Genomic DNA, 27,957 nt, shown 5'->3' on the forward strand with positions numbered 1-27,957 from the left:
GAAAGAAGGAAGGAAAGAAAGATGGAGGGAGGGAACAGATTCATTCAAGGAAGGAAGAAGGGAAAGAAGGAAGTGGAAAATGAAGGAAAGAAAGATGGAGGGTCAATTGGATCAAAAGAGGAAGGAAGGAAGAAGAAGTAAGGACAAAGGGAAGGAAGGGAAAAAGGATTGTGGAAAGAAGGAAGGATGGAGGAAGGGAACAGATTGGGTCAATTTGCCCAGAAGGACAACAGGAGGGTTAAAATAATCTTTATGAGGTTTGTTTGCAAAAATCTTAATTTTTAAATCAAGAAGTCACAAAAAAATACAGTTTTCCTTCCAAAACATTATTAAAAAAAGAATCTTTATTAATTGAAACAGGAGAAAAGTTTAAAAAAATAGTTTCTTTTTTGCATCACAAGGAGAAAAACTACAAAAACAAACATGACACGGTGAATCACTGAGTCCTTGAACGCCACATCTGCATCAGCCGCCGCCGCCGCTGCTAAAGGAGAAAACAGCTGATAAATAAACGTTAAATCTGTGTCAGGGCGTCTTGGTCTTGTCAGCTCTGATTAAGCCGGCGCTGGCGTGCGTCTCCTCAACCTGTGGGCACAAGTTTGATCTTTACTTTCTGATATTAAGAAGCCTCGGCCTTGTTTTGTTTTTAAATATAAGATAAATCACATCCGGTGGCGCTGATGGAGCACAGTGAACGCACCGTGTCGTGTGTGTGTGTGTGTGTGTGTTTGTTTGATTCATGCATGTGTCTCTCATCTCTCTGCATGTTGATGATGTGAGCAGTGTGTGTTTTTTTATTTTATTTGCATTTTATTTATCATTATTATTATAACTTTAGTGGCATTATTCCTTTAAGTTGGCCGCATGCTAAGCCATGTGTGTTTTCCAGCATGGACAGAGCAGGACAGACAGAAAGACACTGTTCCTCAAGGTAAGTGGTGCCGGTGAGACACTGAGACACGGTTACACTGAGACAGGCTCACAAACAAACACTAGTAATGGTTGTGCACTGTCACTGTTAAAGGGATAGTTCAACATTTAGTCAGATCCTCCTCTCACTATAACCCCTATAGTCATAGCAGTAGGTTCGTTACCTTTAATTATCAGTGCATGTTGTTTTGAGATCGGCGGGGCAGAGACGTGAGCTGCTCAGTGAACACAGTGGATGTTTTCGCCTGTCACTCATCAAACTCATCAAATACACAATCCAACAACTCCACAACGCTCTGGTGGACAAGTTGTGACCTGCACATTCACCACGCTATGAGATAATTATGTAACATTAGAGACACAAAGCAAATACTCTGAACTTCTTGCACTTTTGAAAGCACTCCACCCAGCAGCCGTGTCTGGGATGGGGGACAAGTAGAGCAAACATCTGTTGTAGCTGGGCTCCTCTGGGTCCCCAATAAGATGAATAGTTTCCTGAAATGTCATATGCATTTTGTTTGAGTTGTGCCATTATTAAAGAAATGATGTTATTTGGTTTCCATTTGGTGGAACCAGTGAGGATTTAATGGACTGATCTAAGTCTTTCTCAGTATCATCGTATGTTTTGGTTGTTGAGAACCAATAATATCTGACTTTTTTTGTGGCTTCAGACTCTTTTTTGTTGTTGTGGTTTTTAGGTGAACTGAAAACCGTCTGGTTGAATTCAGAAATATGTAAAAAAAATAATGTAAATATTGGCTGAGTAGTCTATAAGGATTGTTTTTTACTCCCTAATATCATCAGGAATGTAGTTCCGGCTGCATCTGCCTCTAAAACAACTCTGTCTCGTAATGTTACATGATTATTTCATAGCGTGGTGAATGTGCAGGTCACAACTTGTCCACCAGAGCGTTGTGGAGTTGTTGGATTGTGTATTTGATGAGTTTTTAGAGGGACAGGAGACCTGTACCGTTCACCTCCACTGTGTTCACTGAGCAGCTCACATCTCTGCCCCGCGGATCTCAAAACAACATGCACCGATAATTAGAGGTAATGAACCTACTGCTATGACTATAGGGATTATGGTGAGAGGAGGATCTGACTAAATGTTGAACTATCCCTTTAATGATGTGGAATAGTTTGACCTGTGTGATTGTCACTGCATGAGAGAGAGAGAGGAGCTGCCAGGGTTCAGGAGCATGTTGCCTCGTTAGCGTCTAAATCAACACTCGCTCTAATCTTAACTCCTGCATGCGGCTTTGATTTTAGTTAAAGAGCAAAGTTGTTGTCTCATCGTCACGGTTTCTTCCTCCTCATCTTCTCATTCTCTTCTTTTCAGGTGCGACAGTGGATCGCCGACAGAGTCACGGTGAACTCGTCCCCCGTCTCCCCCTCCACCTCCTCGTCCTCGTCCTCCTGCCAGCCGGCGGGGCCGTCGCCCGCCAGCGACTGGACCACGCCGCGCCGCGAGAAGGCCTCGCCGCTCCGGGGCCCCAGCGGCAAGTTCGTGTCCCCGACGTCCATGGGCACCTACGGCTCGCCCTGCTCCTCCTCGCCCTCTCCGGAGCAGTCGCACCAGAGACGGGGGGAGCGCCACACGGACATGGCCGAGCTCGCCAAACATGTGAGTGACGGCTTGAATTTACAAAAACCAACAACATTAAGTGAATTATTAAAATGTAAATCGGTCTAGGGCTGCAACTAACATTTATTTTCATTATCTGTTGATTATTTAATCGATAAAATGTTAAAAAATGTAGAAAAATATCAATCAGTGTTTCCCAAACCACAAGACGACGTCCTCAAATGTCTTGTTTTGTACACAAATGTCTTGTTTTGTCCACAAACGAAAGAAATATTCAGTTTATTGTCATAAAGGACCAAAGAAACCAGAAATATTCACATATAAGGAGCTGAAATCCGAGAATTTGGACTTTTAAAAAGCTACTCAAACCAATTATTCGATTATCAAAATAGTTGACGATTAATTCAATAATCGATCATTGTTTGATTAATCGATGAATTGTTGCAGCTCTGATTTAAATTACATGAAGAAATGGATCTGAACCGGCAACGACAGAATCTCAACTTCCTACACTTTTACAGGACTATCCGCATTGCATTTTATTACTGGATTAATTCAGAGGAGCCTCAGTCCAAAGACCCTGAAGCTCCCACTGTGCATTTTTCTTTTAAATATATATTAATATTAATAATGTTAATATATTAGATGTTCAAAAGGTAGAACAAGAACATGAACAGGTGAATCTATAAATGAGAATATGATCTTCTCCGTGACCGTGTAGCTGCTGATCCAGGCTCAGGAAACCTCTGCAGGTGTTTTGAGATAATTAGCTGATTAGAGTGTGACATCATCAGGTTACAATACTCAACTATTTCCATAATATTCAAATCTTTTCTAAGATAGCCAAGTGAATTTTGCGGTTTTCATTAAACTAAGCCATAATGATCACAATTAAAAGAAATAAAGACAAGAAATATTTCAGTCTGTGTGTAATAATTCTATATAATATATGAGTTTTACTATAGGAATTGAACAACTGAAATAAATTAACTTTTTCATGATATTCTGCTCTTAATTGATTGAGATGCACCTGTATAACATAGAAAACAAACAAACATTTGGCTCACACACATTCAGATTCAAATTCATACAGATGAGAAGCTCAGAAGTCAAATCCTATCCAAGTAAAACTAAATTAAAGAAGGGACATTTTCAGCTTTCTATCAGAACCAGCATGATCTTCTTCAGGGGTTTGTGCAATAGTAGATTATATGACAAATGTTTTTATCTTTGCCGTGAACCGAGCTGCAGTTTCAGGATAGAATAGACTTTATTGTCCCAATGGGAAATTTGTTTTGGACAAACAGTGTCTGCATCGTAACAGTAGTAAAAACACCAACATCATACATCCAGACATGGCTCCTCCTCCCTCCTTCCTCCTCTGTCCCTGCCCGGCTGCATTAAAGTGGAGAACGTGCAGACGGAGGAGGAGAGACCACGATGTGTTGAAGATCCTCCTCGTCTCATGATTCGACTTGATTCTGATTCTCTGAGTCGTCCTGATTTGATTTTGAATTGATTCCCCGAGTCAATAAATAGAAAGCGAGGCTCTATTTCTGAGTCTCTTTACTCCTGGTTCACTGGGCACTAAACCAAACCCGAAACCCATTCACTCACTCATTCACTCTCTCAGTCGGTCTGTGTGTGTGTCTGTGGATCCACTCACTGTAATGCAATATGAAACATTAAGTGGCAGTTAAGCTAACTGGTCCTGATAAAGGTCACTGTCTGACAAAACACAGCGAAATGTGAGCGCCCCGGCTGCAGATAAAGATGCTTTTTGTGATGTTTTGTTTGGGCAGAAAGCATCAAATATTGAAATCTTCTCTGAAAGTTGCAGAAATTTGACTTTTTCCACAATTTCTTCTTGGTAAAATGAGTCGGTGCAGCGCTGAGCATCTGTGTTTTTTTATTTTATTCTGGCTATAAATGATATTGTATTGTATTGTATTGTATTTTATTAGCACATAAAAGATATATAAAACAGCATACAACAACAGCAAAAAACATACAAAGTATACAGTAGATAAAGCAAATGTGAAGGAGAAACCAAAAAAAAACCCTAAGGGCTTGTCAAGTGGTCCTCCTAAAGACAAACATTCAACATAAATTTAATTTACAGTAATGAAAAAAACAACATAAAACAATTCAAAAGAGAGAGAAAGAAAGAAAATCAATATTGTGTGAAAATTCAAGATACAAATTCAACATACATTTATAAAGATAAGCATTCAACATAAATTTAATTTACAGTAATGTGAAGAACAACATAAAACAATTAGAAAAGAGAGAGAGAAAATATAAGGTGATGTAAAAAGAAAAAATATGGATTATGCATTGCTCAATTGGGCCAATAGAAAGTGAATTATTTGTTTCTTAAATGAATTTATGCTTGTGCAGTTTCTAAGGTGAGTTGGTAATGAATTCCAAAAGTTTGGACCTCTAAATCTAATTGAGAACTGAGAGAAAGTAGACTTGAAAAAATGAGGGGATGAAGATTATTTGCTGACCTAGTGTTGAAATTATGAATCTGGGAATTGAACTGAAATACAGTTTGGAAACTAAATAAATATATATCTATATTATGAACAAACTAAATAAAGGTTTTGTTTTGTTTTCAATCCGCTGTGTCGCCGCAGGAAGCCGACATCGAGCACCGAACCCAGTCGCTGAGGCGAGAAGGTTTCTGGTCGATGAAGCGTCTCACCCGCCTGACGGAGCCGCCGCGGCCCAAAGTCCACTGGGATTACCTGTGTGAGGAGATGCAGTGGCTGTCGGCCGACTTCGCCCAGGAGCGCCGGTGGAAGAGGGGCGTGGCCAGGAAGGTCGGCGACGTTAAACACCATCACGAACGCCACACTGCAAAAACTCAAATATCTTACCAAGAATATTTGTCTTATTTCTAGTCAAAATGTAATTTCTAGTCAAAACAAATCTCATTATACTTAAAATAGAAATCAACACATTAAAAAGTAGCTTGTTTTTAGACATTTTTTACTTCTTTCAAGCATATTTTCACTTGAAATAAGTTTCTTCTTACAAGCACAAAAAACTAGCTTTCACTGGCAGATTTTTCTACTTATTTCAAGTGAAAATTAGTTTGAAACAAGTGAAAATGATCTAAAAACAAGTTCATATTTAGGTGATGAGTCTTATTTTAAGTGGAAAGAGATTAGTTTTGACTAGAAATGAGACATTTTGACAAGAAATAAGACAAAAATTCTTGGAAAGATTTTGAGTTTTTGCAGTGCATTATAATTATTTCTAACCTCATGTTTAAGATAAACTCTCTTCACTTCTGACGGTTCTGTTCTGTGGTGTTTTTTTTTTTTTTACTCCAGGTGGTGCGGATGGTGATGCGGCATCACGAGGAGCTGAGGCAGAAGGAGGAAAAAGCCAAAAGAGACGAACACGCCAAGATCAGGAGAGTCGCTTCTTCTATTGCCAAGGAGGTCCGGGCTTTCTGGAGCAGCGTGGAGAAGGTACGGATGATTCACGGAGTAAACAAAACATTCTGGTCCAAGCGTCTCGGTCGGTCTGAGACGGAGACCGAGACGTTTAAGGAGGAGGTGGCGGAGAAGACTCTCAGGTTTTAGTTGTTTGGCATCGTTAACGTTCTGTCTGTCACATTTTTTTATATCTTTATCGTTCATACACATCCCCTTTGTGCTTTTGCAATATATACTGTATATAAATTAGATTAAATTAAGCACCATCAGAGTAGGTTGGAGTTATGTAACAGCATCATAGCCTATAAATAATGAGAACTAAATTTTTGTTCCCCTTTTGTTTTAGTGCAAAAAAGTACAAATATTAACATTTTAATATTTAATGAACTGTACTTTTACAAAACATAATTACATTTCTTGAGACAAATATGTGCAGTTTCAATGATATTATTCCTCTTCTGTCTTTTTTATATCGCAATTTAATTCCCTGAGCGACTTTTGGCCCACGGTTTTAGTTGTTTGGCATCTTTAAAGTTCTGTCTGTCCCATTTTTTAAATAACTTTATTGATCACACTCATTCCCCTTCTACTTTAATTAAATTTAATTTATATACAGTATATATTGTTAATCGCCATCAGTGTCTAAAGAGTTCATACGGTTTTTAAATCAAGGTCATGAGTTAGTTTCCTCAGCAGGAGATGATCCGTCTCATCTGAGATGATTTGTTTGTCCAGTTGTGGAGCCGAAACAACAGGCTGATTAATCTATTGGTCGATTGGTAGGAAATAGGGATGCACATGATTAACCGTTTAACCGTTAAGAACTTTGACCGATTAATACTATCGGTTATTTTTTTAATTATTATTAGGTCCTTATGTCGTCAACTCATGGGGGCGTGTCGACACGTGCAGAGTTCACGTGCCTTCAGTCATATTTTGCAGCAAAAAGTTACACAGGAGGACTGACAGCAGGCTATAGCAGCCCCCATGAAGGAAGATCAGACAATAAATGTAACCTACACGGACATAGATGTGAATCACCTGTAACTACGGCACTGGAAAAAAAAAATTGAATTTTTTTTTTTTTTTTTTTTGCCGTGCGCCGCAAGCATCTTAATCTTATTGGTTAACGGTTAATAATTGGTTAACGAGCGTCGGTTATCGGTCAGAAAAAAAATTCAAAATGTGCATCCCTAGTAGGAAATTAATCAACAGGGTTCCCGTGTGTCCTGGAAAACCCAGGAAATGGTTGACAAATTTTGCAGCCATGGAAAACACATGGAAAATGAGAAAAAACGTCAATTATTTATCACATGGTGACATCAGATACCAGAGCTCTATTGGCTTTTTCAGATCTCTAAGGATTTATTTTCCAGACGGGAAAACTAGTGACATTGACTTGAGTGTTTTCCAGTGTTGGATGACGAGCATGAGGGATTTCTCTGCTTCTCAGCTGTTTTGGGTGTGACAGAAACAACATGTTTGTGTTGTTCTTTGATATATTTGTCATAATTTCTAAGCATGTAAGCGATAATTTCATAGATAAGTTAGAACCACAGACTGCACATCCCTTAAATCAGACTTCTGGAAATAAACATAGAAACAAACTGGTTAAATGTACAGAATAAGGTTCAACTGTTGAAAAGAAAACATGAATGGGACGAGGGATGTGTTGTGGTGTAATAACATGTCTGTCAGACTGTAGCATCTGGAAAATGATTTCAAGAAAAAAAGTGGGAACTCTGATCAAATCAAAACAAATGAAAGAATTCAACTTGTTTCTCTTTTTCTTTTCTTTTCTTTTTAACCCCTGAAGGTGGTGCAGTACAAGCAGCAGTCCCGGCTGGAGGAGAAGAGGAAGAAGGCTCTGGACCTGCAGCTGGACTTCATTGTCGGCCAGACGGAGAAATACTCGGACCTGCTCAGCAAGTCGCTGGCCCCGGCCCGACCCGCCGAGCCCGTCGCCGTGACTCCCCCGAAATCCCTGCCCCCCCCTGCGGACGAGGACGGTGAGAAGTTCTTTTTAAATGAAAAGAAAAATAATAATAATAAAAAACCCTGCAGCTTGTTGTAAAAGGAGAGTGTACGAGCGAGTGCACAGCTACTGAGATCACCTTCAGAGCTGATTCATTGGTTCACACAGGGACGTTGTCATAGCTACACACCGATGACTGAACTGAACTCTCTTTGGAAACAAAAAGATGTTTTTTTTTCCTCTTTTATTTCATTGTCAAGGTTGTTGCATCTGTGAGAGAAAACGACATGTTCTCATATTTCTTTCTCTGTGTGCGTGTGGAGTCTAATATCTGTCACAACCGGCTCAGCTCAGCTCGGCTCAGTTTGGCTCGGCTCGGCTTCACCAGCTGGCGTCAGACTGGTCAAACTGGTCCGACTGGTGTGTGTGCTGCACTGTGTTCTGCTGCAAGTTGGTTTGTTCCCAGTGTTTGGTTGGTTGGTTGATTTCCTAAAATGTAGGAATAAAAAAAAAAGTGGGGGAACAAAGCAGAGGAAGGAAGGAAGTGGTTAACGTCCAGTTTTCCTGACGTCACCTCAGATCTCAGTCTCATTAGTCATCAAGAGTCTCAGGATGCGTTCAAGTCGCCCAGTACAAACCAGAGGAGGCGAAAAGGAAGATTGCACCTCATTGCACCTCTTAACAGATTCAAAAACTTATTTAAAAATACTATTATTAATAAATGTAAAACTGAATTATAAATATCAGTGTGGAAAATGTTAATTTAAGAAGGGTAGGCTAAATAAACTGATGCTTCAGCCTACACCGATTCGGTAAAAGTGCATTGTATTGCTTTGTTGTGTTTTTGTTTTTGTTCTGTATCTATACTTTTATATTTCTCTATTGTACTTGTTTTTAAAAGACCGAAAAAAAAAACACACTAAACTCAACTAAACTAAAAAACCTCACTCCGGGATTTTATCTAGTTTGGCCTCAGTAAGAGTCGACAATGAGCTTGTGTTAATTTGGTAATTATACATACATATAATTATCAGATCTCTTTAATCACAAGTTGCACACGTTTCAGTCGAGTATGTTTTGTATTTGCGTCGGATCAGTCTTCGGTATTTTTTATTTCAGTCGTGTAAAATGTCCACAGACCGGTGGAGGAAGTAGTTTGTGCATCGGTGACATTTCAGCCAGACGTTTTATTGAGGAGCGGAGGTTTATGTTCCTGTGTCTGTCACTGAAACTCACAGATCAACAGGATGAAGTTTAGTCGTGTGGTTGAGCTTTTTTTTTTTTCCCTTATGAACGCAATCAATCGAGCTGCAAGACAAGAAAGTGGAGTTTTCTTTTATTTATGTGTGATTCAATAATGATTCTTTTAGATTTACTAGGTTGTTCTGTCTTTTCTCTGCTGCAGACAGAGACTTCGAGCCTCCGTGTGAGGAGGAGGACGACGAGGAGACGATCGAGGTGGAGGAGCAGCAGGACGGCAACGACGCCGAGACCCAGCGCCGGGAGATCGAGCTGCTGAAGGAGGAGGGCCTGTTGCCCCTGGACCAGCTGCTTAGTACCCTCAAAATGCCCCAGGTACACATACTACACACACACAGCAGCCAGTCACACTAATGTCAGTCATTACAACTGATCCGCAGCACGTTGAAACACACTACACTAATACTAACAAGCTGAAAAATAATCACACAGGTTTATACTAAATTTGTAGCCACATATTTATGAATGTAAATAAATATGAACATTAAAATAATTACTCAATCTCTTATTATTATAACTGTTGGGGATGTGCACTATAAAATGATCCTGCTGTATTTATAGTGGATAAAAATATCAATATTATCATGATGACACTCATCAAACTTTCCTCAAACATTCCTGTTAGTCTTATAATATGATAAAATGACTCAATGAACTTAAGTGTAAATAAAAACCAATATATTTAGATTTATGTGATAAATGAGTCGTATATTTACCACTTTAAATGTGTTGTTGGTGGTTTTTTTGGTGGTTTTTTTTAGATGAAAGTGAGTACATTTCTTTGTTTTTTGAGCCACATTTTGACCTCTAACTGTAGCTGTAGCTGTGGTGGTGTGTTCAAGGTACTATCTGAAAACTGTGTAAATCCCCGTCATGACACCAGTTGCTGGTTTCTAATATTACACAGACACATCTTTACTTCCACATTGGATAATGTTATTTAACATAAATATCACAGCTGACAGTGATTGCACATGTTACAGGTGTCAGGGTTTCCGCTACATGTAATTGATCGTGGCGCACCGCCACGGCAAAATAAAAGCCGCCACACCTTCAGAATGATGATTTTTTTTTTTATTTTTTTTTTTTATGTTAAAACAATGTAATGCAGGTTTTCCACTAGGGGTTGCACAGACTAGTCCCCTGCTCCACAATGACGTTTTGAGCTTGACGTCGACTAGTCGCTGATCATGTAACATAGGCCAGAGCGATATCTATCGCTCTGACATAGGCTACAAGAGTAGCGGCTTGAAACAACAGCTGGTTGCGCTGAATGAAAAAAATACGAGCGCCGTCAAGCTGGATAGAACGAGTGCGTACCAGACAGGAAGTCGGGCACAGAAAAGACGAGAGAATCCGGTCAATTTTCAAAATAAAATAAATGATGATTAAGTTTGCTGTCCGTCTATAAATATTTGTCAGTTGCGTCTGCACACAAGACACACATCCATAGGCTACGTACAGCGCTAGAGACAGACCTGTGTGTGTGGAAAACCGAGTAGCTACAGACGGGTCGATGTTTGACCGGCGTGGAGAGAGAGAGCAGGAGAAACTGCCGCTTCCGCGGGCAGTGTGTCCGGGCTGCCGGCAATTAAAAAAAAAAAAAAAAAAACTCCGCTCATATCGACAGCTTTACGTCGCGCACAACAACAACAGCAACAACCAACCAGGAAAAACTAAAACTGTGAGTGAAACTGTGAGTGAGCAGGACTGTGATGGTGACGAGGCCTGTGTGTCGTTTTCCTCCCTAATTGTTTAATGAACAGTAGCTACAGTATTTTCTTTTGCACCTGTATATGTTACAAAAAAACAAACTGATTTACAGCTTTGTTTATGAAGCTGCTGTTCTGTGGACTCATTTCTGTGCGTGAGCTGTCAGTCAGTGAATACAGATTGTTGCAGAGCATTTCCCTCCTCCTGGGATTTTAGTTATGATGGGAAAAATATGAATGATGTCATCAACGACTAGTCGCTGATCCGGTCTCGCGCGCACCGCGCACCCCCCCGTCGATCAGACCACCCTCGCCGCCACTCTTTAAAAAAATCCTGGAGGAAACACTGGGTGTTAACAAACCGTACAAAACTGTCGTTAATGAGAGTTTTTATTCATAGTTTGATGAAATAAAGACTTAAAGATGTGATCATTAATCTTCATTAATTTGTTTTTCAGTATCAGGGCTTTCTCACATTATATTTTAATGTATAAATGAATGAAGTCAGAGCGCAGGTGTTTTGCGTTGTGGATTAATCTCGGCCTCACTCTGCTTCTCAGGAGTCGGGCTCGGAGGAGGAGTGCTCCGACGAGAGCTCTTCAACAGCCGAGGAGGAGGAGGACGGGGAGTTCACTGCCAATGAGGAAGATGGTGAGGAGGAAGGGGTAAAGAGAGTAAAAATTAGTTTAAAATCAGTGTTTACTGAGGATCTAATGTTGGTTTTCTGGTTCTTCTCGTGTCCAGCTCAGGACGAGGAGGAGACGATCGACGCTCAGGAGAAGGTGGAAGGAAACGTGGATCACGCAGAAGAGCTGGACGACCTCGCTAAAGAAGGTCGGTGCTTCTGTCGCATCGATGTCACTCGTGTCGATGAGCCTGTTTTTAATGTATTTTTGTTAAGGGCTTCCGCCTCGACTTGAGAGCTTCTTTCATCACTGATCAGAGGAACTGACTTTCAACTTTAAACTGTTGGGTCGTGCATGAACTCATGTGGAAATTCAGATTTTCACACGTTCAAACAAAAAATTCCAGAAACAACTTCCACAGTCAAATGTTCAAATTTTAATAATCTAAAGAAAAATATAACCTCATCAAATTAAATTGATTTCTCAAAGTATTTTAAGGTTTTAAATCAATCAGTTCATCAAACTTTATGTATACAGAACGTCTCAGATGAGGCACAATGCAGTTCAAAGTATTTTACAAGTGATTGAACATAAAATCCCAAAAGGGCAAAGTTTTTGAGATTATAATAATAATAAAAAAAAAAGATAATAAATTAAGGGTTTAATTAAAAAAAGAATAACATAAAGTAGTTAATAATAAAAGATAAAAAATACACAGAGAATAATTAAAAATGTGAGTCATAGCAATAAAAAGATAAAAGGTTAAGGATGGATAGGAATAATAAAATAAGACTTTATAGATATAGAAAATTATATAAAATAAAAGCCTGAATAAGGAGATCAGTGTTTTCACTGTATGTTTTTATTTTAAACTGAATAAATTCGTCTTTGGTTTCTGAATAAACGATATAAAACATCTTGTCCTCTGCAGGCGACATGAGCATGGAGGAGCTGCTGGAGAAATACAAAGGAGCGTACGCCTCGGACTTCGAGGTTCAGTCGGCGTCCGGCTCGAAGGCGAGCTCCGAGTCCGAGGTGTCCGGGGACGAGGAGGAGGAGAGCGAGGAAGACGAGAGCGACGTGGAGAGCAACACCTCCTCCTCAGGTGACGAAACAACCTGCTCCGACTTCTCCTCAAAACGCTGACCGACCCGAGGCGGAGCAGCAACTCACTGAAACACTTTCTGTTCTTCCTTTATCCCAGATTCAGCTGGAGACAGCGGGGAGGAAGAGGAGAGTGAGAAGGAGGAAGAGGAGGAGAGCGAGGAGGAGGAAGAGGAGGAGGACGACTGCGGAGATGAAGGGATGGAGCTGCTGCTGAAGGAGGGAGACCACAGCCCCCCGACCGCCGCCAGCTCGCGGCCAAAGAAAGAAATCAGCCACATCGCTGCTACTGCAGAGAGTCTGCAGCCCAAAGGCTACACGCTGGCCACCACCAAGGTCAGCGGTCTTCATCGTTAGAGCAGTGGTTCTCAAACTTTTTCACATTAAAGAACCCCTAAGCTGACACAAATTAGACCACGGACCCCCATTGGACAAAAATTTGAAGCAAACAAATTACTTTTTTTAGTCAATGTACGTTCAAATTAGGGCAAATGGCGTGAATGTTTGGAAATATTGTAGAGAAATTTCAGGGAAAAAGTGGTACAATTTCTCCAAAAATGTTTAAACTTTCTAGAAAATAGTGGTCAAAATTCTCAAAATAAATTCTAGAAAATAGTGGTAAGATTGAAGGAAAAAGAAAAAAATTCTGGAAAGAAATGTTTTTTCTGAAATTCAAATTTTCTGAAAAACAATTCTAGAAAAAAAGAAGTTTAAATTGTTTTTAGAAAAAATTGGTAAGGCAAGGCAAGGCATCTTTATTTATATAGCGCATTTCATACCAAGGCAACTCAATGTGCTTTACATAAAGACAAAACATTAAAAAAAGAAGAAGCATAAGACAGAATAAAAACAAACAAAACACTAAAAACAGAGTTAAATGCAAGAGCAAATAAAAGAAACATTAAAGGTGTACAGAAATGGCCGTTTGTCTGTTTGTCGCGCCGAGTTGTCACGAGCTGCAACACGAGTTTACCCGAGTGAGGAAAACGAATTTGATTGGTCGTTATCGAGCGGGCGGGATATTCAAAGCTTGGGGCGAGCCCGAGCTCCGTGTGTGTGTGCGTGTCTCAGACGTTTGAATGACGGATGACGGATCCAATATCAGTGGCTGGTGAATCGTGTACAGGCTGACGTATAATCCGTGCGCCTGCATTATCCAATGCGAAAAAAAAAATACACACTTTCATCCCGGATTTACTCAAAAATAGAATTTTGCCCAAAGTTTGGCCTACAACGTCTGAAAGATGAGTTATCACATTAATTTTATGACCCAAAGTGGGCTCAAATTCAATTTTCTTTTCTGTACACCTTTAAAAAAGAAGCATAAGACAGAATAAAAACAAACACTAAAAACAGAGTTAAAAGCAAGAGCAAATACAAGTAAAAGAAAAGAAAATAGATAAAGTTTTAAGTTCTCAGCTATAAGCACGTGAAAAGAGAAATGTTTTTAACCTGGATTTAAAAGTGCTTACAGTTGGGGCTGATTTCAGTTCTGCTGGTAGTTTGTTCCACTTGTGTGCAGCATCACAGCTAAATGCAGCTTCACCATGTCTGGTCTGAACTCTGAGCTCCACTATCTGACCTGAGTCAGTAGATCTCAGAGCTCTACTGGGTTTATACTAAACATGTCATTCATGTATTCTGGACCTAAACCTACAAATTCAGTGATTTGTAGACCAGTAGCAGAACTTTAAAATCTATTCTGTAGCTGACTGGGAGCCAATGTAAGGTCTTAAGAAAAGATTTTAAAAAAAAGTTAAATATTTTCTAGGAAAAAAATTGTGAAATTTCTCAAAAACAATTCTAGAAAAAAGTGTTAATTTCTCAAAAAAAAAGTTTTAAAAAAAATTCTAGAAAAATTGGTAAAATTTCTAAAATAATTTCTCAAAAAAATAAATAAAATAAAAGTGTAAAAATTCTAGAAAAAAGTGGTAAAATTTCAAGGAAATGTTGGGGACCCCACTTTGAGAACCACTGCATTAGAGGTTTTAATTAAAGGATCCTGTTGCAAAAACAGTGAAACAGTAGTTTGTGTGTTTCTAGATCAGATTTTTCTCATCTGTTTTTTATTTTTTCTCTCCCAATAAAAGGTGAAGACCCCCATCCCGTTCCTGCTCCACGGCACATTACGAGAGTACCAGCACATCGGCCTCGACTGGCTGGTCACCATGTACGAGAAGAAGCTAAATGGCATCTTGGCTGATGAGATGGGTCTGGGAAAAACCATCCAGACGATCGCTCTGCTCGCTCACCTCGCCTGCGAGAAAAGTAAGAGACATCATTTACCACGCTGCAGCGCTTCAGAGGCGCCGGTTGTCTCGTTTCTTTTTTTCTTTTTCTTCTTTCTACAATATCTTTATTTGAGTTTTAAGCAGCAAAAATGAATGCAGTCTCTGCAACATGTTATACAACATAAAACAAAACAATCACATAGAGAACACCAAACTACATGCTTCTCCTGTTATTAAACAGATGATAAACACCACATAATGGAGTCTTATTAAATTATATAATAAAAAATTACAGGTATTCGAAAGAAAAAAGATAATGATTAAAATCTTGTAACCTGCTGTACCCACAGCCATTAGTCATTGATTTAATGATGATGGTTAATACTTTCACATATTCAGTGAAGGGCCTCTCAACATATACATTCAGATATGTGCTGTTTAGCCTTCAGTATGTAAGTTATTCTTTCCAGTGGGTTGATAACATTCGTCTTAATCATTGAGTGGCACTTGGTTTATGAGTCCTTTTCCATAATAATGCAATGCATTTTTTGGCATTAAACAAGCTGAGGTCTCGTTTTTTTTTTTTTTTTTTTTACTTTTTCCTCTTTATTTATGTCCATTTGCTGATGTGTCGTTGTTTTGTGTGTGTGCTGTGTGCTGCAGGTAACTGGGGCCCTCACCTCATCATCGTCCCCACCAGTGTGATGCTGAACTGGGAGATGGAGCTGAAGCGCTGGTGTCCCGGCTTCAAAATCCTCACGTACTTCGGCAGCCAGAAGGAGAGAAAGCTGAAGAGACAGGTGATTAGTCCACTGCTTTTATTTATTTACTTTTTATTAGTTTTCTTTTTGTAACATACACATAATGTATCAGCTGGGCACAAAACATGCAACAAAACATAACACGACGAGGGGAGGATTTGTGCAGTAAGTAAAACAGCAGCTCATCAAACATAAAAATATAAAGATGCTGCTTGAAAAATGAAAAAAAAAAAACATTTCCTATTAAAAGGTTTGACCTTATCTTTGCCATCTATGTGGAATCAGGTGTTACAGTCGTCACATAGCTGAAACATTTTGACCAATATCAGTTTGATTCCTTAGTTTGAATGTAATTCTCTCCATAACACATATAATATATCATAAATTATATCAATCCACTCATTTATTGTTGGTTTGTCTTTTCTTAAGCCATTTTCTGGTCATAGCATTTTTACAGAGTTCACTGCTTTTAACCCTCCTGTCCCCCTGGGTCAAGGAAGGAGGAAAGAAGGAAGGGGAAAAGGAAGGAAAGATAGATGGAGGGAGGGAACAGATTGGGTCAAAAAGGAAGGAAGAAGTTAGGATGAGAGGAAAAAAGGATTGTGGAAAGATGGAAGCAGGGAACAGATTCATTCAAGGAAGGAACAAGAAGGAAAGAAGGAATGGAAAAGGGAAGGAAATAAAGATGGAGGGAGGGAACAGATTGGGTCAGTTGGATCAAAAGAGGAAGGAAGAAGAAGTAAGGACGACGGGAAGGAAGGAAGGGAGGAAGGAAGGAAGGATGAAGGTAGGGAACATATTGGGTCAATTTGACCCAGAAGGACAACAGGAGGGTTGCACATTGTGAATCATTAAACAGACAGAAGCATTAAAGTTTAATCCAAACATCTCACTGACTCTCTCCGTGTCTCCTCTCTGTCCCTCAGGGCTGGACGAAGCCGAACGCCTTCCACGTGTGCATCACCTCCTACAAACTGGTGCTGCAGGATCACCAGGCCTTCAGGCGCAAGTCGTGGAGATACCTGATCCTGGACGAGGCGCAGAACATCAAGAACTTCAAGTCTCAGCGCTGGCAGAGTCTGCTGAACTTCAACAGGTCGGTGGAGAGAGAGAGAGACGAGCGCTTTGTTGTCGTCTTTGTCTCTGTAGAGGTAGAAAACGTGTCTGTGTCTGTGTCTATGGGCTCTGAATGAGAAATTAATGGAGCATCGCCGATGATTCACACATCAATAATTAAGGAGCACCACAAAGAATTTAACAGATTTTTTTTTTTACTGCAGTTTTTTAAAAGGGACACATTTGAGATTTCTGGCTCATTTGCTCCGTGAGAGTCAGATGAATCTTAAAGATGTTGCTCCAGTCATTTGCAGCATCAATATCCGACCTGGTGCAGTGGGTCTGTGCATGTTAAACAGCACAACTGCAGGTTTAAAACTCCTTTTTTTCTTCTGTTATATGCAGAAGACAAACTCCTCTTTCAGTTAAACCTCTCAGTGAGTATTAATAAAGATGATGAAGTCACTTCTAACTCACAAGATCATTCAGTTTTGTTTAAAGGAAGCCAAACAACCTCAGTTTGTCAAGGACCAAACATGGAAAAATCTTTGGAAAATCTTCATTTTTTTTGTTTTATTGTGCAACAACAAACACAAGGATTTGCTGTATCTCTCCACCCCTGGATCAGTGAATGACGTCACCTCAGTGTGCAAATGATTTCACTGTCATCGTCTTTTGATTCAAATCTCTGAAGTTTAAATATTTAAAAAGAACAAAAATCCCAAAAACCCAGACTGATGGAGCAGCTTCGGAGCTTTGGAGTCGTCACCGTTTCTGTCTCTCATCCAGATGTTTCAGATCTCTGCAGCCGACAGGAGTTTCACTTTTGTTTTCATAACTTGACGGGTTTAAGCCTGGCAAATATCCATATGATCATCATTCATCATTGCTTCACCAGATCAGACTTGTCGGTGGAAAATGTGAATAAGTGTCATAATAAGCAAACATTACGCAGCAGCAAACGAGTCATGATGATGGAGTTTCGGAGAGCGACGCCTCTCGTCTCCATCTGGAAGCGGCTGCCTGTATGCGCTCATGTGTGGAAAACGTGCCGTCATTCACGATTAGACACGTTTGACTTTGACTTTGAAAGCATCATCGGCAGAAGAACCTGTTTTTATCCGCAGGCCGGAGCTCGTTTTAAAAAAACCAAAACATATGACACAGTTTTCTTATCTTATCAAAGTGGCTGTAGTTGGATGAACTGGTTGACCCCCATTTAGTGTCGATGCAGATTGTTAGACTGAAGATTGAGTCGGACAGTTTGGATTTTGTGAATTAAAAACACCACCGCAGCTCCACAGAGCTTCTTTTGTGGGTTTTTTTTTTAGCTTTTCAACTTAACTCTTTTGATTCGGTCCCATCTGAGTTGTTTTCAGCTGCAGCAGCATCTGTTTTACAGACAGTTATAAACCCTCATGCATCCTCCACTATCTACAAACAGACACAGTGACGGAGCAGCTGGTTGAAACATTAAAGGGATAGTTCACCCTAGAATGATATTTCGCTCATTATCTACTCACCCTCATGTTGACTAAGGGCTGGAAGAATTATCAGAGTCCACCGTCCCTTCTCTTAGTTACAGGGGGTCTTGGCGTAGCAGTGCATTTCAATGCAACGGTTGCAAAGGGACACCAGAGCTCTTCGTAAAAAAACACACACAAAAAAACATCCAAATACCTCCACAATGCTCGTATGTAATGTCCGTCTTGTGCTGAAGCCCCAAATTGCGTAATTGTCCCGAAAAAAATTAAATAAGTCTATATTTTAAGCTTGTTTGTAGCGGAAGCTTCTCGAAGCTCCTCTTCCTGGTCCGTCCAAATCTCGCGTGATTTGCGCCGGCGTCAGTGCGGTTACTGCGAATCACGCGAGATTTGGACGATGGTGGAGACCAAAGACGGAGCTAAAAGAGAAAATATCAGACTCTTCATCAAGTCGACAGGAAAAACAACAAACGGAACAACACATTTAACCAGTAGAATATTTAAGTTAAAGTTATCATTGTGTTTATAGTCTTTCTAGAGTCTTTCATGGTCATCTCAATCCAACCAGACCCGCTGGTTGAGTTTGCCACGTGTAAAAATTACACAGCAGATAGAAGAGGCATGATATTGTTGAAATTGTACAGATTTTTCTCAAGAAATTTCAGGTTGTTCATAGTACTGTATGTTTTGTAAAAGGACAGTTCATCCACCATAAACATATTAACTCATTGGCTGCCAGCCATTTTCAGAGCAGAGAGCCCCATACTGCCAGCCGTTTTAGAGCATTTTGAACGATCTTATAAGACCCACAGAATATTGTGTTCTATGACTATATAAACACCGAAACTACCAAGAGAAAGAGTAGACTCTCTTTGTTCAATAGGAAAAAAAAGTTTGTTTCTACCTTTTTCCGTTCTTTTGTAAACAGCAGTAGAACGTAGGCTGGTTTCGCCAAAAACAGCAGTTTTTGACCAAAACACTGAGAAAACAAGCTTTTTGTGGAAAGAAACATGTCAAGCAGAACAGTGACTTTGACGTTGATATTTTTTGCTTTAGTGACACCTCACACATCTGAACAGTGTTCTCCTTCTATAAAACAACAAAAACAACACTGAGAAAGGACTTTTGATGGCAAAATAATAATTTATTTACAAATATCAGTAAAAATGCATTAACTTTTTTGTACGTTTGTAGCTGTCACATGACCTCTGCCCCATGGTCGACCACTGCTCGATCCACCACCTGTAAATTATAGAAATATATAGAATTACCATAAAAATACATCTCTTAGATGTAGTCAAGTGTGATGTGGAGTTTTTTTTTTTTTTTTAACCTTTCCGATCAAAGCGATCCGCCCTTCTCTAAGCAGTAAAAGTTAGCTCGCTAGCAAGTTAGTTTATTTTATTATTTTTACCATTGATGTATTATATTATTACCTTCATGTCTTTCTGGAGCGTGGGGACGAGTCTCTGCTGCTCCTGGTTGATCCGGACGGAATCGCTCGGGTCACGTCCACCGAGCCGTCAGTTGAGCTGGGCTCTGGTCTGTGGTGACGCACCATCAGCTGCTGATTCTCACCACTCGGCCCGGCTGGATCGCCGGTGTCCAGCGTCGGTGTCTTTTTCAATGATCTCCGTCATTTTCTCACGATCGCGACCCTCTTCCTCTCCGAACTACCGCGACACATACGGTACATAATGTGCCGACGTGCGGAACACATAGGCTCCGTGCATAAGTTTCTTTAGCATATCTCTTGTCATCTCGCTTCTTCTTCTCATAATCAATGCTGATCTCTCATCCAAAGAGGGCACTGCTGCCACCTACAGGGCCTACAGGGCACCTACACGTCATTACACTAGTTTACAAGCCTGATATTGATGGACAAGCTCCGCCAGACCGTCCTCCAGCCCTTCCCGTTGAAAAACGCAATTGACGTCTATCGACGTCAATGGCAGTGAACGGTTGTAATTAGATTGACGTCTATAGACGTCAATGGCAGCCAATGAGTTAATAATGCACCTGTCTGCACTAAAACAAAAAAATGTAGGGTTCTCATTATTTATAGATTATTATGCTTTTATTTTACTGGTCTGCACTGTACGTGGCCCCTGAACTAAAATGAGTTTAACCCTTCCTGCTTCAGACTGTCATTGGTTTGATCTACTAGAGGAAAATAATGTTAGTTGGTCTCATTTCTATAGGTTTGAGCCATACACACAGTTTTTTTTACTTTATTGACATTTTCCAACAGTTTACTGCAGAGCTGCACTGAGGGAAGTTATTTATAGTGAAACAGTAAAATGTTGAGCCTCCAGTACAGATTTAAGGGTTTCTGCAAACCGATGCGAGACCATTTCCAAGACCATTACTTTATTCAGCACCAGTCCTCATAATAATCATGTGGCTTGATATTTACATTATTCCTCCTCAGCTAAAAATAAAAGATGATTTGATCTAAAATCTAAACATTATTAATGTAAAAAAAAAAGTTTGTATTGAACAGAATAACACAGCACAGAACCTGCTGAAGTCTCCTCCCACTGTCGACACCGGTGACACCAAGTTGTTCAGATGGTTTAACACAAGCAGATACTTCAGTAAAACTATTTGAATTATCTTAAAGTTATCGAATACATAGAGACATTTGCAAAAAATCCTGAGTCCCAGACCTTGAAAATGTGGTCTTGAGTACCGCAACACTCCTAGGTTTTAGTTTAATGAATCTGTAGCAGCTTAAATCCATCAAACTGAACTCGTATGTCATCATTTAAAACCCTCTTGATATAAATCTGACCTCCTTTTCCTCCTCCTCCTTCTGTGTTTCCAGCCACCGGCGGCTGCTGCTGACGGGAACGCCGCTGCAGAACAGCCTGATGGAGCTGTGGTCGCTGATGCACTTCCTCATGCCGCACGTCTTCCAGTCGCACCGCGAGTTCAAGGAGTGGTTCTCCAACCCGCTGACGGGGATGATCGAGGGCAGCCAGGAGTACAACGAGGGCCTGGTCAAGAGGCTGCACAAGGTGCTGCGGCCGTTCCTGCTGCGGAGGATCAAGGCCGACGTGGAGAAGCAGATGCCCAAGAAGTACGAGCACGTGGTGCGCTGCCGCCTCTCCAAGAGACAGCGCTTCCTCTACGACGACTTCATGGCCCAGGCGTCGTAAGTTAAAGTTACTAAACTACTTTTTATGAGATGTTTTTGTAAAAATGTTTGATTTTATTTAACAGCTTCTCCTCTTCTCTTGGAGCTTGGATGATTTTCTCCCTTTAATTATCTAATCCTTTTAGTTTCTGAAATATGAAAACATATTCACTTTGCTGGTTTTTTGCAGAAACTAAAATCTAAGACTAAGTAAAGCATCAAATTGACACATTTTAGAGGCTTCATTCATAAAATATTTAGCTTTTTTCTGACCTAAATTGTTAAAGGGATAGTTCAACATTTTGGCATTTTGGAAATTCATGCAAAACCGCTGATGTGTGTTGCCTTCAGGGACAGTTTTTCATCAAGCAGTCTCTGCATTTACCTCTAAAACAACTCTGTCTAACAACTCTGGTAACGTTGTGTTATTATCTCATAGCGTGGTGAATGTGCAGGTCACAACTTGTCCACCAGAGTGTTTTGGAGTTGTTGGATTGTGTATTTGATGAGTTTAATGAGGGGAAACCAAGAAATCCCATGAGCCTCCGTTGCGTAGCTCTGAGCAGTTCGCGGCTCTGCTCCGCCGTTCTAAAAATAGCTTGCACCGACAAATAAAGGTAACACACCTACTTCTAAATCTATAGGGATTATGGCAATAGGCCAATTTGCCAAAATGTTGAACTATCCCTTTAATGAACTAATCAAAATAGTCATCACATGTTAGTGTATTGTTTTATTGCTCATATTAACAGTGATGTCTCTTCCTTCTCCGTCTTGTCCACAGGACCAGGGAGACGTTGGCGAGCGGTCACTTCATGTCTGTGATCAACATCCTCATGCAGCTGCGTAAAGTCTGTAACCACCCGAACCTGTTCGACCCCCGGCCCATCCAGTCTCCCTTCATCACGCAGCGCATCGTTTTCCACACGGCCTCCCTGGTGCAGGACGCGCTGGACGTGTCTCCTTTGAAGGTACACGCCACTTTACACTCACCTATCTGAAGCAACGAGAGATTTTTTTATTTGGATTTTTTTCAGGAACAAAGTTACAGTTACCGACTGATGAGACGAAATCAAATCAAGAAAAAAGACAACATAGTAAAAATAAAATGAACACTGTGTACCATGACAGGACAATAGAAAGGGGAGAAAAACAAATGAATAAGTAAAATACATTATGCAATAATTGGAGATACAGAGAGAGACAAGGAGCAACAGCGTCACTTTTCATAGATGAGGCCAAGTCGAGCTCCAATACAGAGAAATTAGTCAACCTGGTTTGATTCCATATAAAGTAATGGTTTAATTAATGGTTGACATATTTTTCTGCATACAATAAGTTATTTTCTCTAGAGATTTCCACTTTATTGCAATGCATTTCTTTGCAATTGTCAAAAGGATTTCTGTAAATTTCTTTGCATAATTTGTCTCAAGATTGGGATTACGGTAGTAAAGTTCCCCAGTGAACAGATTTCAGGGTCCAGTGGAAACGAAACCCCCGTGGATGTTTGATAGAGTTTCATTTTTTTTTTTTTTAACACTTTATTCGTAATTTTCTAATTAACATATAAATCATACTCTCTGTTTTACAAATAACTATAGAAAAACAGTCCCAACAATAAACAGTGACAGATCAAACTCAAAATCAAACATTAAAAAAAAACAAAAAACGTTTGTTGTTTCTTTTATCCCCAGCGCTGCGACCTGTCGCTGTTCGATCTGGTCGGTCTGGAGAGCCGTGTGTCCCGCTACCAGGCTGACGTGTTCCTGCCTCGCCACAAAGTCGGCCGCCAGCTGATCCAGGAGATCATGGAGTCGCCCGAACCCCCTCCCCGACCCAAACCGGTCCGCATGAAGGTCAACAGGTACAAACTCCACCATCTGCCACTTCATTTATTTATTTATTTATTTATTTATTTATTTATTAGTCTGTGCAGAGAAAATCTGACACATGCTGCATCAGTTTTTCCTCTGGTTGGTGCAGAGACACTCACACTGTCGCCTGTGGGTTAAATGCTTTTACTAAAGGTCATATCAGTGTGTGCGTGTGTTTATAAGTGTGTATATATCGGCCAAGGAAGGCGACTGTGAGCTGGAAACAAACCAAAGGTGCATCAGGATAATTTACATCAGTTTCTTAACGAACAAAACAAAAGTTTAAAACATGTTTTTCTGCACTGAAAACAACTTTTTAAGAAACAACGTTGTGACATTTCTCACGTTGCTCAGTCAACCAACGCATGAACCTGTCGATAGAGCTGATGCTGCTGTGAACTAATGGACTGATGCAGAGAAATCGATTAGTTTTGTTTTTTCCATCAGTAAACGATTCAGTCATAACAAACTGAAACGTTAAACGCACCAGCAGGTTAACGAACTGCACCGATTGTTTTTGTTATTTTCTTTTTAAATCATCCAAGTTAAATTCAGGTTTCTCCTTTTCTTTTTGTTTTTATCACAAACACTGATGAGATTCAGAAGTATAGACATCTTAATAGACAGATAGATAGATAGATAGATAGATAGATAGATAGATAGATAGATAGATAGATAGATAGATAGATAGATAGATAGATAGATAGATAGATAGATAGATAGATAGATAGATAGATAGATAGATCTTTATTCATCCCAAAGGAAATTCTTCTGCCAGGATGCTCCAAAGGGAAAAGTGCAAGGAAGATAAATAGGATACAAAGAGGAAGTATATGATAAAATATGTCCTACAATGTCTAAAACAATAGAATATATGCTACAAGTGCAAAGGGAGCAACCTAGACATAGGTTAAATACTGTGCTACATAATTTGAGTGCAATACATAATTTAAAAATGATATAATACTAATGCAAAAGGGCCAAAACATAATTTAAAAAATGTAAAAATGAGGTGTGTTGTTGTGTAATATTGACTTCATTTTGCAGCTTTGGTTAAATATCTAAATCTGTAGAGATGCTGTGAAAACGTTTCCTTGTTCAGACTTCACTCCTCATTCTTGTCCATGAGACACATTAACTTCAGGTCACGACCGGCTTCGACCTCCTCCGCTCTGCGCCGAGTTCAGTCTGATTCAACTTTGACCTACAAAATGTCGAGGTCGTCTCTGATGTCCGGTCGGTTTTAGAGAGCGGGGGCGGGGCTGATGTCTCAGTCAGGAGGAAAATACAGTTTATATTCTCCAGTGGAACAACACAAGCTGCAGCCCTCAGTGTTTCCTGTCAGGAACGTGCATCTTGTTAAACAAATGAATGACCTTTTCTTTACTGTACGTGTCTCTGTCTCTCTCTCTCTGCTGCAGGATGTTCCAGCCGCCTCCTAAAGGAGACAACCGGCCGGTGCTGCTGATGAACAAACCCACCTGCTCCGTTCCTCCTGCAGCTCAGACGCCTCGACTTCCTGCTGTGACCGAGGCGTCTGCTGCTCCCGCTCTCGCTCCGGTCGTCCAACAAGGTGAGTGAACGGGACTAAGCTGCACCCACAGAAAACACTCAATAGCTGGGTTTACATGGGGACCAATATTCTGATAAGAACCGGTTTATAGTCCAAACCAAATGAAAATGCTCCACATGAACAGCTCAATCAGATGAACTGCAGTGAAACTGGAAGTTGTCTGGTTCTGTTCTTTCTACTCCGTGTCGACGTAAATGTGTAGTGACATTTCTTCACTTGCAAATGGTTGAATTGAAGTGTCAAAACAATGAACAACTACTGTGCTGATCAGACCTCAGATCTGATCTGTGATCAGTCGCAGGATGTTTTGATTTCTAGAGTTCTCATTGGGACTGAAAATTAAAATCTGGACTGGACTCGACGTGGCTCACTAGTATTCGTACTCAGCCAAAAAAAGAGGAAAAATTTAATTTTTAAATTATTTCGGCCTAAACCAGTGTGTCACGCCTCATTTTTCTGGTCATATCATATGCTAACAGTTAAAACCTGAAAGATTAATTTAACTTAATTTTAATTTATTGGTTTATTTGACAGAGACAGTGCAACACTGATCAACAGAATTTAAAAGAAACTGCAAGTGAGCCACAGTTAGCCAGTAAGGCTAATTTTCATCCGTTGTCCCTGGCCAGATGTTACAGGCAACCTAAGAACCAAAAAGGGCAACGATGAAGCAATGCATTAAAATACAACTGAACGTACATATCAATTTACCTAAAAAAGCTCATAACAAATAGGACGTATATATGTGTATGAATTCAGTCAGAAAGAGGAAAACGTCTCCATATAAACCCACCTACTCATCATGTTTCTTCCAGGACTCTTATTTATTTCTCCTGTTGTGCTTTTTTTTTCTTAGTGGTGTGCACGGTGGCGACTACGCCCCCTCCCCGCCCGTCCATGCATCCTGCAGCTCAGACCGCCGTCAGGTCCACGGTGCCGAAGCCGGTTCTGACGGTTCGACCTCCTGGTGCCGCTGCTGCTGCTGCTTCCTGCGTCGCCGGCATCGCCGCCCACGCGGCGCCCGGCAGCGTGATGCCGCAGCGCGTCCTGCTCAGCCCCGACATGCAGGCCAGGTTGCCCTGTGAGTCCCTCCTCATGGTCATGTGTTGTCTCTGCTGCAGCCGCCTCATGAATCATCTTCCTCTGATTAGATTAGAAAACTTTATTGATCCCCAAGGGGAAACTGTTAAGTGGATGTATGTGTTTTTATTGGGTGGCAAAGCAAACAATACAAACATTTCCATACCATTGCACAAAACTTATCAACATGATTGGATACTTCATACGACAGAGTAGGCTGCTCAAAGCAAGTGATTTAAATTGATATTAATATAGGCAAGGATAAATAAATATACACCTCCAGAAGATAAAAAACAAAACAACGCTATTTGTGGTTAAAATATCTGACAGCTGCAGGAACAAAGGAGCGTCTAAGTCGTTCAGTAGAACACTGAGGAATCACTAACCGCTCACTGAAGGAGCTTTTAAGATCCTTAAATGTATTGTGGAGTGGGTGGTTTTCATAGAGAATAGGGATGTCACAATTACTTGTTTTCACAATTAATCGCGTTATTAAACGCCACAATTAATTGATCGCAAAGATTCCTAAATACCGTCACTTTCCCAAAAAAGATTATGTATGAACTGTGTCGGCAGATGTGGCGCCAAAGTAAAGGTAAATGCACAGATACTGGTCCATTTACCTAACGTAGCATTGAAATGGTAGGAATTTAAATGCTGAGTGTCATTTGTAATAAAAAAAAAAGAAGATTAAAATTAACTTAAACATTTGGTATCGATGACAATTAATGACTTGAATATTTCAAGCACTTCTCCTGGTGGATTAATAATTGGTCATATTTTAATAGATATTTAAAATATTTTATAATTAGTAATGTACATTTTAACTATATTTGATTTTACACATTAATAGTGTTGTGAAATTAATTAATGCATAATAACCGTGATAATCGTAACACCGTGATTATTTCTCTGACAATAATCGTACCAAAAAAATCTATTATCGTGACATCCCTAATAGAGAAGGACTGTTCTCTTCTCCACTATTACCTCAAGCTTGTCTGGATTAAAACCAATCACTGAGCCAGCCCTCTTTATCATCTTATTAATTCTGTTCTTGTCATCAATGAATATACTGCCTCCCCAGCACAGAACAGCATAACATAAGACACTAGCCAGTGATTCATTCATGTTTTCTCTCTCTCTCTCTCTGCAGCCGGCGAGGTCGTGAGCATCGCGCAGCTCGCCTCGTTGGCAGGGCGACCTGTGTCGTCGTGCCAGGGCAGTAAACCCGTCACCTTCCAGCTGCAGGGCAACAAGCTGACTCTGTCTGGAGCTCAGATCCACCAGGTCCCAGCGGCCGCTCCACGCCAGGTTCAAGGTCAGAGCAGGACGAGCTGCATCCAGATCAGTGTTTTCACATTAATTTACAAAGATTCAGCAGCGAGAGAATCGTTTTTTATTAACAGTGATGTCACATAATGCATTTTCACTTAATTTCTTTTTCCATTTACACCCATACATAGTGTTTTGTGTTGTTTTCTTGCTTTATATTTGCATATCATGTATAAAGACTAAGTATAAAGAATGATATTATCAACATTAATAAGAATAAAACACATACATGCACATATCTGTACATGCATACACACCTTCACTTGCATATATAAAACAAACCTGTAATTGAGAAAGAGAAACAGAAAGTTATACACACCTATTTAAACATTTTGTAATGTGTTTTCATTCAGTTCAATTCATTTGTTTTAAGTAAAGTTGTGAAATAATTGTTATCTATACATTTTAATTATTATTTATACTTCAGTTTTTCACTTTATTTTCCCCATTTACAACTGTTCATAGCATTTATACATAACATATCCAAGATAAGACAAAACATACTAGATAAGATGATTATTTATTTTACTATTGAGCAAGAAAACAACACAAAACAAACTGTGAAAGAAAGAAACAGAAAATGAAGAGTGTGGAATATTTATTTTTGGAGTGAGACGGGATTTTAGGTTGTAATTGTGCACAAATATTTCAACATTGTGTAACGTGTCGGTGATGCAAACAGAAGTAACAATGTAGAGACACGAGGCTGCTCCGGTAGGAAAAGTTAACTCAGTTCAGTTGTTTAAAGTGAATCAAGATTTATCATTGTAAAGTATAGCTCAT

The 27,957-nt window shown here is 40.0% G+C and overlaps 2 protein-coding genes across 2 annotated transcripts in view; one reads left to right on the forward strand and one right to left on the reverse strand.

Moving 5' to 3' along the window:
* Window positions 1-27,957, reverse strand: part of acsf2 (acyl-CoA synthetase family member 2) — a 288,967-nt gene that overhangs the window by 32,966 nt on the left and 228,044 nt on the right. The gene's annotated exons all lie outside the window — the stretch shown is intronic.
* The window catches only part of srcap (Snf2-related CREBBP activator protein), a 50,581-nt gene that overhangs the window by 2,716 nt on the left and 19,908 nt on the right, over window positions 1-27,957 (forward strand). The window contains 19 exon segments of the mRNA XM_083994775.1: window positions 890-931; window positions 2,270-2,554; window positions 5,155-5,340; window positions 5,857-5,997; window positions 7,781-7,973; window positions 9,345-9,514; window positions 11,472-11,562; window positions 11,656-11,745; window positions 12,469-12,642; window positions 12,742-12,977; window positions 14,732-14,909; window positions 15,536-15,672; window positions 16,560-16,729; window positions 21,001-21,330; window positions 22,097-22,283; window positions 23,007-23,176; window positions 24,608-24,759; window positions 25,616-25,840; window positions 26,996-27,160. Coding sequence (XP_083850901.1) covers window positions 890-931; window positions 2,270-2,554; window positions 5,155-5,340; window positions 5,857-5,997; window positions 7,781-7,973; window positions 9,345-9,514; window positions 11,472-11,562; window positions 11,656-11,745; window positions 12,469-12,642; window positions 12,742-12,977; window positions 14,732-14,909; window positions 15,536-15,672; window positions 16,560-16,729; window positions 21,001-21,330; window positions 22,097-22,283; window positions 23,007-23,176; window positions 24,608-24,759; window positions 25,616-25,840; window positions 26,996-27,160 — 3,322 coding nt within the window.

Source organism: Trachurus trachurus (genome assembly GCF_905171665.1).
Source record: "Trachurus trachurus genome assembly, chromosome: 19".
NCBI classification, from domain to species: Eukaryota; Metazoa; Chordata; class Actinopteri; order Carangiformes; family Carangidae; genus Trachurus; species Trachurus trachurus.